Source organism: Rutilus rutilus (genome assembly GCF_951802725.1).
Source record: "Rutilus rutilus genome assembly, chromosome: 8".
NCBI classification, from domain to species: Eukaryota; Metazoa; Chordata; class Actinopteri; order Cypriniformes; family Leuciscidae; genus Rutilus; species Rutilus rutilus.
The window spans coordinates 25,765,247-25,780,686 of NC_140222.1; the positions used below are offsets into that span (position 1 = coordinate 25,765,247).

The 15,440-nt window shown below is 38.6% G+C and overlaps 1 protein-coding gene across 1 annotated transcript; it reads right to left on the reverse strand.

Moving 5' to 3' along the window:
• Positions 1-1,745: 1,745 nt before the first annotated feature.
• lama3 (laminin, alpha 3) lies at positions 1,746-14,473 on the reverse strand. The gene is made up of 36 exons (XM_084415909.1): positions 14,390-14,473; positions 14,131-14,211; positions 13,943-14,040; positions 13,728-13,769; positions 13,367-13,518; positions 13,168-13,278; positions 12,973-13,084; positions 12,699-12,860; positions 12,215-12,411; positions 11,970-12,086; positions 11,746-11,900; positions 11,524-11,665; positions 11,181-11,280; positions 10,591-10,707; positions 10,325-10,495; positions 10,044-10,189; positions 9,774-9,962; positions 8,870-9,018; positions 8,608-8,770; positions 8,329-8,456; positions 8,095-8,233; positions 7,856-7,960; positions 7,613-7,761; positions 6,548-6,662; positions 6,060-6,203; positions 5,666-5,796; positions 5,459-5,590; positions 5,239-5,377; positions 4,313-4,422; positions 4,064-4,241; positions 3,829-3,978; positions 3,571-3,733; positions 3,356-3,486; positions 2,440-2,530; positions 2,218-2,334; positions 1,746-2,122 (listed from the first exon to the last, which is right to left on the reverse strand). Exons 1-36 carry the CDS (start codon positions 14,464-14,466, stop codon positions 1,986-1,988), a joined length of 4,740 nt encoding a protein of 1,579 aa, XP_084272035.1. The 5' UTR covers positions 14,467-14,473; the 3' UTR covers positions 1,746-1,985.
• Between the last annotated feature and the right edge of the window lie 967 nt (positions 14,474-15,440).

Consider the following 15,440-nt stretch of genomic DNA (forward strand, 5'->3'; position numbering starts at 1 on the left):
AAAAATTATGAACAGAACCGGCGACAAAGGGCAGCCCTGCCGGAGTCCAACATGCACCGGGAAGAAGTCTGACTTACTGCCGGCAATGCGAACCAAGCTCCTGCTCCGGTCGTACAGGGACCGGACAGCCCTTAGCAAAGGACCCCGGACCCCATACTCCCGAAGCACCCTCCACAGGGCGCCGCGAGGGACACAGTCGAATGCCTTCTCCAAATCCACAAAACACATGTGGACTGGTTGGGCAAACTCCCATGAACCCTCCAGCACCCTGTAGAGGGTATAGAGCTGGTCCAGTGTTCCACGGCCCGGACGAAAACCACACTGTTCCTCCTGAATCCGAGGTTCTACTATCGGCCGGATTCTCCTCTCCAGTACCCTGGCATAGACTTTCCCGGGGAGGCTGAGAAGTGTGATCCCCCTGTAGTTGGAACACACCCTCCGGTCCCCCTTCTTAAAAAGAGGGACCACCACCCCGGTCTGCCATCCCAGAGGCACTGTCCCCGACCGCCACGCGATGCTGCAGAGACGTGTCAACCAAGACAGCCCCACAACATCCAGAGACTTGAGGTACTCAGGGCGGATCTCATCCTTGGGTGATGTCCCATGAATGATGAATTTTCCTTCACAGTTAGCCAGACAATAATTCCACATTCACCGCACTCATGTGCATAAGATAAGATAGAAAGCGAAAGAGACAAAAAGAAATGAGGAAGAAAGCTTTCTGTATGGCCGGTGCTCTCCGTTGTTTGCAATTACCACTGTAAAAAATGATTGTTGGTTCAACGTAAAAAATTCACCTGGTTGCCTTAAAATTTTGAGTTCATTGAAATTGAAAATTTGAGTTAATGCAATGAAGGAGATTGATTTAATAAATAGAAACTCAAAATATTATGTTATCTGAACCACATTAATTTTCTAAGTTGATTTGACTTAAAGATAGAAAGTTGTGATAACAAAAAATGAAAAAACAAATTCACAGTGCACGTAATGAAGCATAATCCCACACAGATCTGATACTATATGTGATATTGAACATAATTATAGCCTTAAAGTCCAGAAACGGGCCAAAAACGTCCTTTATGCAAGTACATTAACACAAACGCAAGCTACATAAGCTTGATTACAGACACTCTTGAATTCTAAAGTGTCCACAAGGGGCGCTAGCGGTCATTAGCACACCCTGGGTCTCATTCACTAATAATTGTGGGAATAATTCATAGGCTATTTATACACGCAGGAGAATTTATCGAGAAAAAAATAAATCAGCCTAAGCACAAAATTTTTACGTAATTTTACGTAAATTTAGATTACATTTTAATATGAAATTGTCGTCTGGATATAGTTACTTTTTAGTGTGAAACTAACGATTTGATCAGTAAAGTCAAATGTCTAATATCTGTTCATTAGTTTCAGCCAATGAAATACGCCTTCACAGACAGCCAACAATAATTCCATATTCACCGCACTCACGTGCATAACATAAGACAGAAAGCGAAAGAGACAAAAAGAAACGAGGAAGAAAGCTTTCTGAATGGGCTGAATGTGGAAGAACATATATTCACACATTATGCACGTTATGAATAAATGATGAAAGTGCAGGCAGACATCTCAGTCTTTCTGCCCTGAACTACTTGGTGTAGTGCATCGAACAGAAGACGTACCAGCTGTGTAAATACATTTATTTACACAAGAAGAAGCCACCCGGATGGCAAGAGCAAGCACAGTCAACCAAGTAATTTTAAATATATTTTTATTTCCATACACTTTTTTTTTTTTTTTTACCGTCGTATACATTGATTCTTACAATTTTCATAGTTGAGGAAATCTGCTAGCAAGTCCTTTCAATAAAGGCACTCAAAACAACCCCTGCATTTTGTATATTTGTGTAGCAAGTCTATTTTTAAGGTAAATTTCCAATCCAATTCCCGAAACAATACATTTAAAAAAAAAATTATTCAGTGTTTGTGTTGCGTTTCATCCTTCCATTATTCCGCCGGGCACTCGCCAGTGTTTATGGGGCCGAATACACTCACATCCTCAAATGAGACAGGATTTTTATTAAGCCGTACGTTCCGCAAACACCCCACATAAGATGTCCGCATCTCCACTCCTCTCACGTTCTCTGCATTAACAAGAGACAGAACTGTAAATTACTATGCATTGAAAGGCCTTTCATGCAAGAAGAGACGTTTTTGCTACATGAATGCGGGGCTTTACCTGAAACGCCACCGATGTAGATCGTTTCTTGCTCTATAGTACGTGATACAGAACGCAGTCTGACTCGTGATGTTGCTTCATCTACTCTCAGCTCGATAGTTTTCCGCCGTAAAGACACTGTGGGATACGTCATTTAAATGAATGAAACCTCACTTACGTTTCCTGTTAAAATTGTCTTTTATAATCTACCTTGATAAGGGGAAAAAAGCAGTAAAATAGTACCTGCCACATGGTAAAACGCACCACAGAGGGGTCGTGTTGGGGTCAATGCGGTGCCATAGCGGTGCTCTCCGTCGTTTGCTTTCACCACCACCTAATGAATCAAAATTCCACACAGATTGCATACTTTATGTGATATTTAACGTAATTATAGCGTTAAAGTCCAGAAACAGGTTCAAAACGTACGTTATCCCAGTACATTAACACAAATGCAAACTACAAAATCTTGATTACAGACACTGTTGTATTGTAAAGTGTCCACAAGGGGCGCTAGCGGTCACCCTGGGGCTCATTCACTAATAATTGTGTTAATAATTCGTATTTTTAATACACACAGGAGAAGTTCTCACAAAAAAATTCAGCCTAATTCCCAGCATGCGCATATAAATATACTGTAATTTTACGTAAATTAAGATTCCATTTTAGTATTAAAGTTATTGACAAATCATGATTTGTTTTGTGAAAATGTTCGTATGCAGATTTCGCAATATTTTTTATTGAACGAGACCCACTTTCTTCTTCTACGGCAACATTTTGATTAGAATCTTAGTGATTGTTAGCAAGAAATGCCCACAGTATTTTTCAGCGTGAAAGTTAGCGTTAGCGTATATAATGTGCGAGACTTCTGATTCATTAGCCGCTATAGGTAAAAAACGATAAGACTGTAAACTATAAGAGCAGTAAAAATTAAAACTGTATGTGCCACAAACCAATGTGTTTAAGGTTACGATAATACATTTTTACTTTATAATTAGGTTTGTAACCAGCACAGAAGCACAAAAACATTATTTATGCATGCTAAGCATTAGCATTCCACATACTTTTTAGTCTCATCTTCCTTCCAAATCCTGTTTTTATCAATAATACAGCCAAAATACAATGTTTTTTTAAAATACTCGTAAACTATATTTTCATTCACCTTTCCTCTCTTGAGAAAAAGAGTGAGCGTCCGTCCATGGTTATCGCTTTTGTGGAAAACAAGGCCGGTGAGGTTCCTGGGTCGAATTTCAAAAGCCAAGTCATACGTAGAACCAGAGATAAGGTACTTGTCTGCCAAAAAAAAAACATTTATTTAATTTCTTGAACCTATTTTTCTGTCACAATACACATTTGTATCAACATGAAGGGCCAAACCTAAGACTAAATGTGCGCCATTTCCAGCAAAATACACCCCCTTCTCAGTCACTCCTTTGAAACAGGGCATGACCCCATGATTGACAGCTGGATCCGCAAAGAGAACCTTGGAAACCCTGAGGTCACGGATGCATCCGACTATACTCTTCTGAGGGACTTCTCCCTGTGAAAAAAAAAAAACAGTGTGATGCCTTTTGACAAGAACACAAGACTTGCGGTTGAGCTACATGCTGAAATAAGGAAGTTGCACATTCGTACATATGTTTTGTGAAGCGTCTGAAAATGTCCGTTTCCCAGATAGACAGAAGACTGCAGATCATGTGTGAATCCTTTCAACTGCTGTCCATCGGGTGTTTGAACACCATCCACAGCTAAATGAAAGTTGTGTTTCTTCACTCTGAACTTGATCTGTACACACACAACATGAACTAAAACTAAAGATTTCGCAAGATTTCGTTATGAAAATGCACCATTTTGCCATTTTGCTACATACATTGTGCCAGTCACCATCACTGATCTCCTGAGAGGAAATCACTTTATCTGCCCCAACATAGAGTTTGACTTTTCCATCATCCAAATACAGAATCACAAGAGGAACACCATTTGCCCCTGAGATATGGAGTAAAAGTCCTTCAGATGATGTGGTGCGGATGTCTAGGGAGAAATGGGGCCTGTAAGACAAAGAAAGATCTCGTAAAAATGCTACAAAATGAAATATTAATACGTAATTAATGTAATTTACCAGTTATTGAGCTCCTCCGGATCTATTTTAAACTGCATTTGGCTGTTGGATCCAAGGTGGTAGGTGTGTTTGACAGATTTTGTGTTTCTGCAGTCTTGTTTAAAGCTTCCCTTTTAAAAACAACAAAACATAGACTGACAAATGACATTAAATGTCACATTTGTATTGCCACTTAAAATGTGTATTTGTATAATGATCTCAGTGCAAAATGTTTAAAGGTAAGCTATATTTTTCTGTTAAGTCTATTAACTCAATACTGACACCTAGTGGTGTGGAGGCCGCCTTATACAACAACAAAACTTTTCAGTTTTCACTGCCATTTTAAAAATAGCCTATTGGTAGGCAAGCCCATCATGACTTTTTTTTCAACCGAAAGTGCTTGATAATGGTGGGTGCTAAAGTCAGTGGGGTGCAGTGCTAAAGTCAGTGCAGTTCAACTAGTCATGTGATCTCAACATGGCAGCCACCATCAGGGGGTCCTGTTTTATGCTGAAATATATGTATTTGTGTAGCTAAAAAGGCATTTTAAAGCAATCAAACAAGCAAAACCTCTATCAAAAATGTAATTTTGTCTCACGGATGCCATTTTAAGTGCTTCTCTTATTGGCTGCGTTCCTTATAATGTCTCTGGCACTAATCATTTCTTCAGGAGTAAAAGTGTTTTTAAGGGTACCTATTATGCATTGATTTTGTCTTTGGGGTCCACTAGAATAGTTTTTCATGCTTTAATGTAAAAAAAAAACCCCACTAATTTCACATATTTTACACTGCACCTCTCTTCCCAGTCTGTCAGTAACACTCTGTTTAGTTCATGTCTCTATGAAGACCCGCCTTCTGAAAAGAGCACTGTGATTGGTCAGCTGGACCAATGTGTTGTGTTTGGTCAAGTTCTTCAAGCGTGTTTGGGAAAATGTCACGCCCCTTACCAAAACTGGGAGTTTTAACACACTACTACGCTTCTTAATGGTGTTCAGAGGGGGGCGGTCTGCTTTACAGAATCCCAAAGATACAGTTCCAGTCTGATTGAATCTGCTCAAGTCGGCTGGAATGTAGCCGCTCTGTGGACTGAATCATAAGGACATTGTGAGTGGCTTATTTCTGTTATATGTCATGATAACGCAATAAGAGTAAATCATAAAATCAAACCTCCGTAAATACAAGTTCCTCAAACAGCCTTCAAATACACCATCCCCCAAAATAAACTTTTCTTCGAGGTCATCGAACGTGGATGACGATGGTGGATCTCCAATGTCTGTGTTGTCAACGTTTAGCTGCATCCTGATGGGAAATGTTCAACATGAAGTATTGAAAAGCATCTCTGCAAGTAAGTTTACCAAGATATTTTTTTCTCACCCCCCGCTGCTTCTGTAGGCTGTTATGTAGTGCCATTTTCCAATTTCGCATTTGTTTCTGGATGTTAATTTTTCCTTACGATCACTCATTTCGACAAAGCCGTCTTTCAGAGACAGCAAAAAGTCATTATTCTGCAGACCAAAGGAAAACATCAGTAAATCTCTTCATTATTTATTTAATTTAAGTTGAAATTAATATTAAATTAAATAAATTAAATTTATAGTTATATTGTAAATAATGATATAAAATGTATTATATAAAAGTATATATATAGTTAAATAAAATATAAATGTATAAAGAACAACAAAAATGAATGTTGAAATTAGAACCATCAAAAAACATACAGCCAACTCGCAACCCTTAATATGGAAAAAAACGTTATTGATGAACTAACCATTCCACCAGTCTGTACTAAGAATGGAATATTTTCCTGGGATGTCTTAAATCCAAGTGAAACCATTGTCTCAGAGTCTGTCTCTTTATTAGTGGGTAACGCCGACAAAGAACTTCCAAATTCCAAAGTAGCCTCTCGGGAACCCTGAAAACAACCAACCAGAAACAGTTCAGATGAATTTTCTCCTGATGCACATACACTGTCAAGTAGTGATGGAAACACTGCTTTGTGAAGCTTTTAAACCTTTGCGACTCAATTGTTTCAAACCAGTGATTCGGAGCATGTACCAAACTGCCAAAGTCAGTAAACGAGGCTTTGTTACGTCATAACTGTTTCGAAGTTGAACTTTATTGTTACGCCGCTAGGGGTACGATGATCTCTGTCACCAGCACGTGGCGTTTATTTTGTGAAGCAATTTGTTCAGTTGATTCAAAGTTTCGAAAAGCTTTGTTTCTCCAATCACTACTAGTCCACAAAAACTGTCTTACCAGTAAAGGATCTGGACAACCTTGGACAATTCCAACTTCCTCTGTAAAACTAGAAGTGATATCTACCTGGACGTTATTGACACACCCTCTAAGTGATGGAAGAACAATATTATATCTGGAGGGAGAAAAATGATGTAAAAATGAATATTTAGCTATGTGAATATTGCAAGAAAATTTAGCCTCTTTTAGGACAATTGGAAATTAAATGTGCTTAATTTCCTTGACATTTTTCGCAAGATTTAACTTTCATTTAAAGGAACACTCCACCGTTTTTTCATAATAAACTATGTTATTCCCTTAACTAAGACGAGTTGATACATACCTCTCTCGTCTCAGTGCGTGCACTCAATCGCTCTGGCGCGCGGCGACACTTTGATAGCACTTAGCTTAGCCCAGTTCATTCATTAGGGACCAAACAGAGATGAAGTTAGAAGCGACCAAACACCTCCATGTTTTCCCTATTTAAATACAGTTACACGACCAAGTATGGTGACACAAAATAAAACGTGGCGCTTTTCTAAGCGGGTTAAAAGGATAACTATGATGTATGGCGGAATAGCACTTGGGAGCACTTTGACTCGGCGCAGTAAAAAGTCACGTTGGTTATAATGACAGAAGTGAGAGGGAGAGGGGGAGAGGATTTTTCGAGTCGAAGCGCTCCCAAGTGCTATTCCGCCATACATTATAGTTATCCTTTTAACCCGCTTAGAAAAGCGCCACGTTTTATTTTGTGTCACCATACTTGGTCGTGTAACTATTCGTGTAACTTTATTTAAATAGGGAAACCGTGGAGGTGTTTGGTCGCTTCTAACTTCATCTCTGTTTGGTCCCTAATGAATGAACTGGGCTAAGCTAAGTGCTATCAAAGTGTCGCCGCGCGCCAGAGCGATTGAGTGCACGCACTGAGACGAGAGAGGTATGTATCAACTCGTCTTAGTTAAGGGAATAACATAGTTTAATATGAAAAAACGGTGAACATGTTTTCCTGGTCCCTACCCAATAACGATAAAGATAAAAAACTGAAGAAATGTACCAATAAACATAAACAAAAGAGAATATAAATACTTTTCCCGGACTGCAGTTGGAACACCCCCAATGTAGGCCTCTTTGAAGAGCCCTTTGACGTATCCCAAAAAAATGTTGATGTAATCTTTGACATTTATTGTTATTGGTCTTTTATCACTCATAGTCAGTCTGATCTGGATGAAGTTTGTCTAAAGGGAGGAAAATAATATAATATAATATAATATAATATAATATAATATAATATAATATAATAATAAATAAAGAGGTTACAGGAAAACTTACTTTGGGAAATACTTTTACTTTGGACTTTGCAGAAATTATTGTGCCATTGTTTTCTCCTCGCAAAACAATATAGCCTCCATCCAATGTAACAAAGAAGTAAGAGTTCTGTAAACAAACAAAAAACACTTAAATTTTATTAAAATCTTGTGATATTAAATATCAAACAATTGTTGTGTCATTTTTCCTATCTGGATTTAAAATGCAAAAATTTTATGATTTGGAAGTAACAATTTCTTTACCTCGTCTCCCATGTGAAAAAGCACAACATCCATTTGATGACTCAGAACAAAGAACTTAATAAAACTGCTCGAGCTTGTTATAGCAACCTTTCCGTAGCCTGTGCCATCAAAATAATACCCCAATGTGCTGACCTTTCCCCTAGCGACGGAATATAAAAAAAATGACTAAAAACTTTGAAGCAAAAAGAGAAACAACTTCTGACGACTTAAGGTCATCTTAACATCATAACGTACCTTTGACAGAAGTCGTTTTTTGTGATGTTGGCAGCACGTTGAAAGTTGTACAAGCCGAGGATATGATCATTTAGAGTAGAAAACTCAATACAGCCCTTGAATCCTGGGTGCCTAAGCTCTGCAGGCGGCTGAAAGCAAAATGCTTGTTATTTTTGGATAGTTTGACAAAAATATAGGAATATAGAAATGTTGCAGATTTCAAACTGCATGAGCGTGTGTACTCAAAATCTCTGAGGAGAGCCATTAGTCCATTTTTAACAGTTTTGCTGACTTATTTACCGTAAAATTGCTTGGGTATCCGCCCACGTATAAAACGACCTCATTGGGATCCAGATCGAGCAATCCATTCCTGGATCTAGGCCGATTAATCATGGCCGGCAGTTCTTTGGGTTCAGTTGATGTGAAAGTTTGTGTGTATATGACCTGTGCGTCTTGATAAATTCTGATTTGGGAACAAAGGAAATTAAAAGATGGACAAACGGTTTTCAGAAATGCGAATGTACGCAATTTGCAAAGCTCTACTGTGATGACTGATGTTTACCTGCGGAAATCCACCCTATCCATAAAGGCGCTGGCACTGCTGGACTTGGTAATTTCGCTGGTCTTTATCTCATGAATAGAGCCACCCAGTTTGTAGACACAAAATAGGACACTATTCCTCACAACCAGGCCAATGAAATCCTTGACTGTCTATTGGTCCGGAGAGTAACAAATAAAAAGATGCCCTATGATACACCTTGAATTTCAATATAAAATGCGCCATTATTACAATTCTGGCTGATATTGATAAGCCGATTTTATTTATTTTTTCATGTTATGACCGATAACCGATAATTGGCCGATATTAAATGAAATGTATATTATTTTCTCTTAATTAAAAACCCCCACTAAAAACAATTTTAAAGCTACACTGTGTAATTTTTTAAGTTGATTCTTAGCAAAAAACACTTTGTTCTTTCAAAATGATATGTGCTCATTAATGTGTAATTACTTCTACCAACTAATCAAGTATTCTCGTAAGCGTAGAATCTGCCATTTAGAATACATACGAGCGAGTTGCTCAAATGGCGGCAGCCATGTTGCGCCTCCATCTTGAAAATACAGTAGCCAAAGAGGGACATACCTGGAAATTCAAGCTTCGCCTTTCGCGTTTTTACACTCAGTGGCACCGTGACGAATGCGAGGGGGAGATTACTCGCGACTGCCGGCAGATTTGAATTAATACGGCCACCGTAGGAGTTAAAACGCCCTCGGAATGGGAGGGGCTAGAAAGTAATATTCAGTTGGTAGTCATAAACAATTTCACCGCTAGATGGGTGAAAATCCTACACAGTGTAGCTTTAAAAGCTAAAAATAAATTTAGCGAATAATAAATAAATGAGCATGAAATATCTAATGTTAATATCGGTACCGATATATTGTGCATCCCTAATATATTAACTCACATGTTTATTTCCAAGGTAAAGAACAAACTGGTCTTCATCACCCAGCTGGCGTCTACGCCTTCCGTCGCCTCGAGATTTTGGTTGGTGCAGCGTAAGATTAAGAACCGTGAAGGCTCGGAAGTCTTCCAGGTCTTTAGGAGGTCGAAGTTCGATGTGAGCATCACCGGAGAACAAGATCGGCCCCCTGATCTAGGAACATAGGAGAGAAAAGCAAGAGGATAAACATCTGGAGGCGGTTGGAGAAACATCTCTTCTCCCATGAGCACTCACTCTGTTGGCCGCGTCTCTGGACTGTTCGATCAAGTCTTTGATTCTCTGGATACTGCTGGATATGTTGCTCACTTTCTGCTCACTTCGGTTCTCCACTTCGTGCAGTTTGTCAATTAGTGAAGGGAAAGACTGATCCAGTTGTGTTACTGTAAAGAAGATAATTCAGTGATGCTCCTCAGAATTAAAGTAACGTAAACGCTCAGGCTTTCTATTTAGATATCTTTGAACTGAATAGTACCGAATAATGTTCATTAGATCAACTCTGAGCTGAGAAGACTCACATGTTTTGTTGACACCATCGAGTAAGTCGTCCAGGTTTGAATCTTGAGGGGAAATGTTAATTTTGTTCAGTTCTTCGCTGATGTTCTGCATTCTGGTTATTGCATCACTTGCTGTTGCGTTCACATCCGAAGCACCTTCCTTGGCTTGGATGATGAGATCGCCAATATCGTCTAAAAATAAAAATGAAACCACCAAAGTGTTCATCTGACAAGACCATTACAATATTTATTGTGGGAAAATGATTTAGCAAAATGGAGCTTCTAACCTCTTTTGATGTTGTTCAGCTTCTCCAACACATTTCGCATGACTTGCTTCAGCTCGTTCTGTTTGTTTTCGGCCTGTTGGATCAGGTTCTTGTAAGCTTCACATTTCTGTGTGACAGCTGTAGATGAAAGTTTTGTTACTAAACATCACAAAATGTCCACGAAAAACCCATTAAATCATATGATTAAGACTGTGTTATTCTTAAAAGTTGATCTTGTTTGGTTGATATTGTAAGAGCCATTATGCTCTATTATTTAAATGTCTGTTGTAGTTCCACTGGAGAACACTGGGTTTAGGGTATATAGGTAATCAGAGAGCAAGAGACGTTAGGTGTAATGGGGAAGCAAACGATTTTTGGCCGTATCAGGATCATGTAAGGACATGCTAACTGGTGATTGCAATGTGTTTGAGCATCAGAACTGAGACAAATAAAGAAGATAAATGCAGTACTGGACTGGAAGTGTATTTGTTTGGAACCATAGCCCTACAAACACCTCTAACTGACAAGATGGTCATTTGTCGCTACAGATATTATTGCTGGATGCTATTTTATGGTTTATTGTAGATGCATTAAAAGGTGAAAATGGCAACCTTCTAGCTGCATCTCCGCTTCCTTGGATTTCACCAGAAGAGTATTTGCATCATTTTTCAGATCCTTGGCTTTATTTTGTAGATCTTGTCCTCGCACATCCTGGGGAATGAAATTAATAGAACAATGTTGGATTCTAGAACAATGAAAGATTCCTATCCTTTTATGATGGTTATAAGTGGATCGCAACCAAGAATGCAAAATATATCTGTATAAAATTAGAATTTATCATTAAGTATTGTAAATTTATTGTTCATACTCATTACATTTACCATGATCTAATGCTCACTTTTACTTTTAGTTTATTTAGAAAAAATGTTTAATTTATCGTCTCGTCTGACATACTTCGAAAGCCTGGTCAGCCGCTTCTTTGGCACGTTTGGCGGCAGCTTCCGCCTCCTTTATGGCATTAGTGATGTCTGTGAACGCTCTGATGGCTTCGATTGCTTTCTGAACAGCGGTTGAGTTGGTGATGCTCACTATAACCCTACGAGACACGTGTAATCATTAAAACTTCATTAGAAACAAAAATAAGGTTTCGGTATGTTTGGAGGACTCATGATGTACATTTGAAAGTCCATAGCCAGCTTCATAAGTTCCTTGGCGTGCTCCTCAGCCCGTCTCACAATTCCCTGCTTAGCAGTTGCGTTGGAGAGTAGCTCGAGTTTTGCACCTAGATCGGTTTTTGCTCCGTCAATCAAAGCTGCAAGATGAGACATTTCCTGGCAGAGAACAAAACGTAAGTATCCAAACTGGTGAATGTTTCACAAAAGAATTTCACTATTTGTCACCTCTGTTAGGTCATCCATCATTTCATGAAGATCCTTTGTCTCTTTTAGTGTCCCTCTGATCATGTTCACATTGGCTAGGATATTTCCTTGATTTTTCCTCAGCATTTTCAACTGCTTCTGTTAAACAAACAATCGATGGAAGTGTTTAATGACATATGTGAACAAATGCAGATCTTATCTTACAGTGGTTCTCAAAGTCACTGTTTTACATTATTAAGAACATTCAGCTATTATTAGCTTTTTACCAAAACATTTTTCAGCTGTTCCTCGTTGAGTTTATTCACACTATTGGATTTGATCACATCAAGCTGCGCGTCTATAAGAGCCTCTTGTATATCTTGAAGATCTTCCATCCAATCCATGAGATTCTGTCCAATACCATCAGCTACAGCCAAGGAGCCATTTAGAGGAATCATCAGGTCATTCAAGATGAGGTTGAGTACTGTGAGAGAAACAAGCATGCTTTTGGACCCAAAAAAGAGCTTTATCACTACTTGGCCACTAAAGCACAGTCCTAATCAGGGGTGTCCATTCCTGCTCCTAGAGGACAACTGTCCTGCAGAGTTTAACACCAACCCCAATTAAACACACCTGAACCAGCAAATTAAGGTCTTCCTTATTACCAAAAAAATCCAGGCAAGTTGGAGCTAAACTCTGCAGGAACGTTGGCCCACCAGGAGCAGGAGTCCTCCTGTCCTAACTGGTGTAATTAGTAAGCAATTGACCCACGTGTTAGTGCTTTTCTGAGCTCCTGGTTAGCCAGCTCTCTCTGAACCTTGCAGCTCTGTCTTCGCATCTTCTCCAACATCCATCGGGCTTCTTTTAACATCCTGATGGCCTCCTCTGTGTTCCCACCCGTATGGTTTGATCGCTTCAACTCGTCCAAGAACTCTACGTGGGTCAAGAAGTAAAAGTGCAACTGGTGACCTTCCAGCAAGTCGGAAGAAGACCTTTAAAAAAAGAAATTGGCTATGAAAAGCTCAGCTGGATCTAGTGGGTTCACCTTGTATCTTTCGTAAGAGGTTCACGCTCTCAGATCGTAGGTTGTCCCCCCTTTGATAGGTTTTGTCCAAAGTCTTTAGCAACTGAACTGCAGTACAGGACATCTCAATTGCCTGTAGAAACAAACACAAGTTGTAATTGGTTGGATGGACGTCATAAAGATAAACCACCATAAACAAAGTAGCTGTAACAGTACCTTGTCATTGAGTACAGTTAGGTCATCTTTGACACTTTCGAGATCAGATTCAAGCTCCAAAATCTTTGGTTGCAATGCGAAGACAGATTTAGTATACTTGTGGACCAAAACCTAAAGAAAGGGAAATGGGTTTCAAAAAACGATGTACGAAAATACATTAGCATTCCAAAGTGCTGTTGTAGGAAATTGTTGTAGGGACCTTTGTACTAGCAATGGCATCTTCAAGTTCGTCCAGCCTCGTGTATGAAGTAACATTCCGACTAAATGACTCAAGTTGATTGTTCAGTGCGGAGAACTCATCATCCATCGCGCCAAGATCATCCATTAACTTAATGACACAGATATCGCACTCTAACAGGAAAAACCTGGAGTTAGTCAATCCTAGTCAATCCATATCTCAGTCATGCATTGTCACATCTGCATATGAATAAATATCACATGATCACAGGAATATAAAAAAAAATTGTAAAGAAGCTCCATGTAGGCCTATAGGCCCAGAATATTATAAAAATTCTTTTTAAGTAATTTGTAAGAAATTTTTGAGGATTGTGAGCTCAAACCGTAGCAGTTGCCAGTGTGTGGGTCATCAGCCTCATAACAATCTATGAGAACAAAGTAAACAAATGTTTCCACTATAATATGAATGTAATTTTTAGGGTTTTCAAAACATTAATTATACTTTTTTAAATATTATTTGATTTATTTTTTTATTCAAACAGCTTAAACTTTTATATTATTATTATTACTATTATGTAAATCATGAGAGCTTGCTTACCGCCTGTTTGCGGGTCACATACATAACCGTGGTCACAGTCACATGGCTGACAGTTACCGTTTTCTTCTAAAGGGCTGCCGTAATATCCAAGCGCACACCTAAAATATGAAGTAAATGAGAAACTATCTCTTCAAAAACATTCATGCACAATTTTTTGCATATTTACATATTTTAAAACCAATACACACCTTTCACATCGAACCCCAGAGTAACCAGGTTTGCACAAACATTCAAACTCATCTCCAACCCGGAGACATCCAATCGCAAAACTGCGCAAACAAATGAATAAATAATTAAATACATAAAAAAAATGTAAAATCATTTTAAAATAAGCAATACAAATAATTAAACGATAAATAATAATCTTTTTTTTTTAAACAATCAATAAAATTATATGAACAAAGCAAACTTTCAGGTATGTATTTTTATGATTCTATGACATCGCACCTGTTCGATGGGTCTGTTAAGGGGCACGGACACATACGACAGGTTCTCAGAGAGGCGCTGCCATAGTAACCCTCCATACAACGCTCGCAGTGGTCGCCTGCTGTATTGAACTGGCAGTTCTGCAAAAAAATTTACAAAATAAAACAGCATCAATTCAATATGACAGGACCACAATGTGACATGGCAAAAGATGCATTGAGTACACAACTATAAAGTGGAAATCCATTACTCATAAAAGCTGACCTTATTGATCTTATCATGTAAGGGTTGACTTAACACAAATAGGGGTTCAATGAGGGGTTTTAAAAGTAAATATATTAATGAAATAAAATATGAAATCATACCAGACATCTTCCAGTATGTGGTTCGCAGTCATAGGACAGGCCATTGCAGTTGCAAGGTACACACCGTCCCATATGCGGTCCACTTCTCTCCCTGTAATAACCACGATCACACTCCTGTAATGGAGCAAATGCAGAGGACAAGGTCATTATATGAGATCCAGGCATGATGTGTGGACATTTTGGAAAACCCTACAAAAGTATACAGGCATTATTTTGGTCAAAAACACTATGGTAAAAACATTTACCCTGTTCCGGGTGACCAAAAAAGAGGAAATCAAGGCACTGAAATAGTTCTAAGAACAGTGAATCACAATGGAGTTGTTTATTTCATTGTCTCTATATGAGACTCTCTATAACTTTAGCCATTAAGGTATGGTATACTTTACAAATTTGACATGTATTGTCAAAAAGACAGATAGCATATCCACACAGAAAATGAGGATAAATGTAGGCCTATTCCTTTTTTAAACACAATTGTGTGTAGTTTTCGATTGTTTATTTTGGCTGCATGCCAGTGTGTTCATGCCAAATCTGTTATCTGACATACCTATATAAAAACATGCTTGAACCTGCTTGGTCTTGATTCCTAGAAATACTGAATTAGTTTGGGACTCGGGGCTATGGAAGCTTGTTTCTGCGACGGAATTAAACAATTTAAAAGATAATTGTGACTTTTGATCTTACAATTCGAGTTTATATCGCAATTA

Bases quoted from the DNA above. Each gene is read 5' to 3' on its own strand.
- lama3 (XM_084415909.1), bottom strand. From the start codon at position 14,466: ATGGAGGGTTACTATGGCAGCGCCTCTCTGAGAACCTGTCGTATGTGT. The intron at 13,770-13,942 runs GTAAGCAAGCTC...TTGTTCTCATAG, and splicing joins ATGTGACCCGCAAACAGGCG to ATTGTTATGAGGCTGATGAC. The intron at 11,666-11,745 runs GTACATCATGAG...CGTGTCTCGTAG, and splicing joins CTGGCTATGGACTTTCAAAT to GGTTATAGTGAGCATCACCA.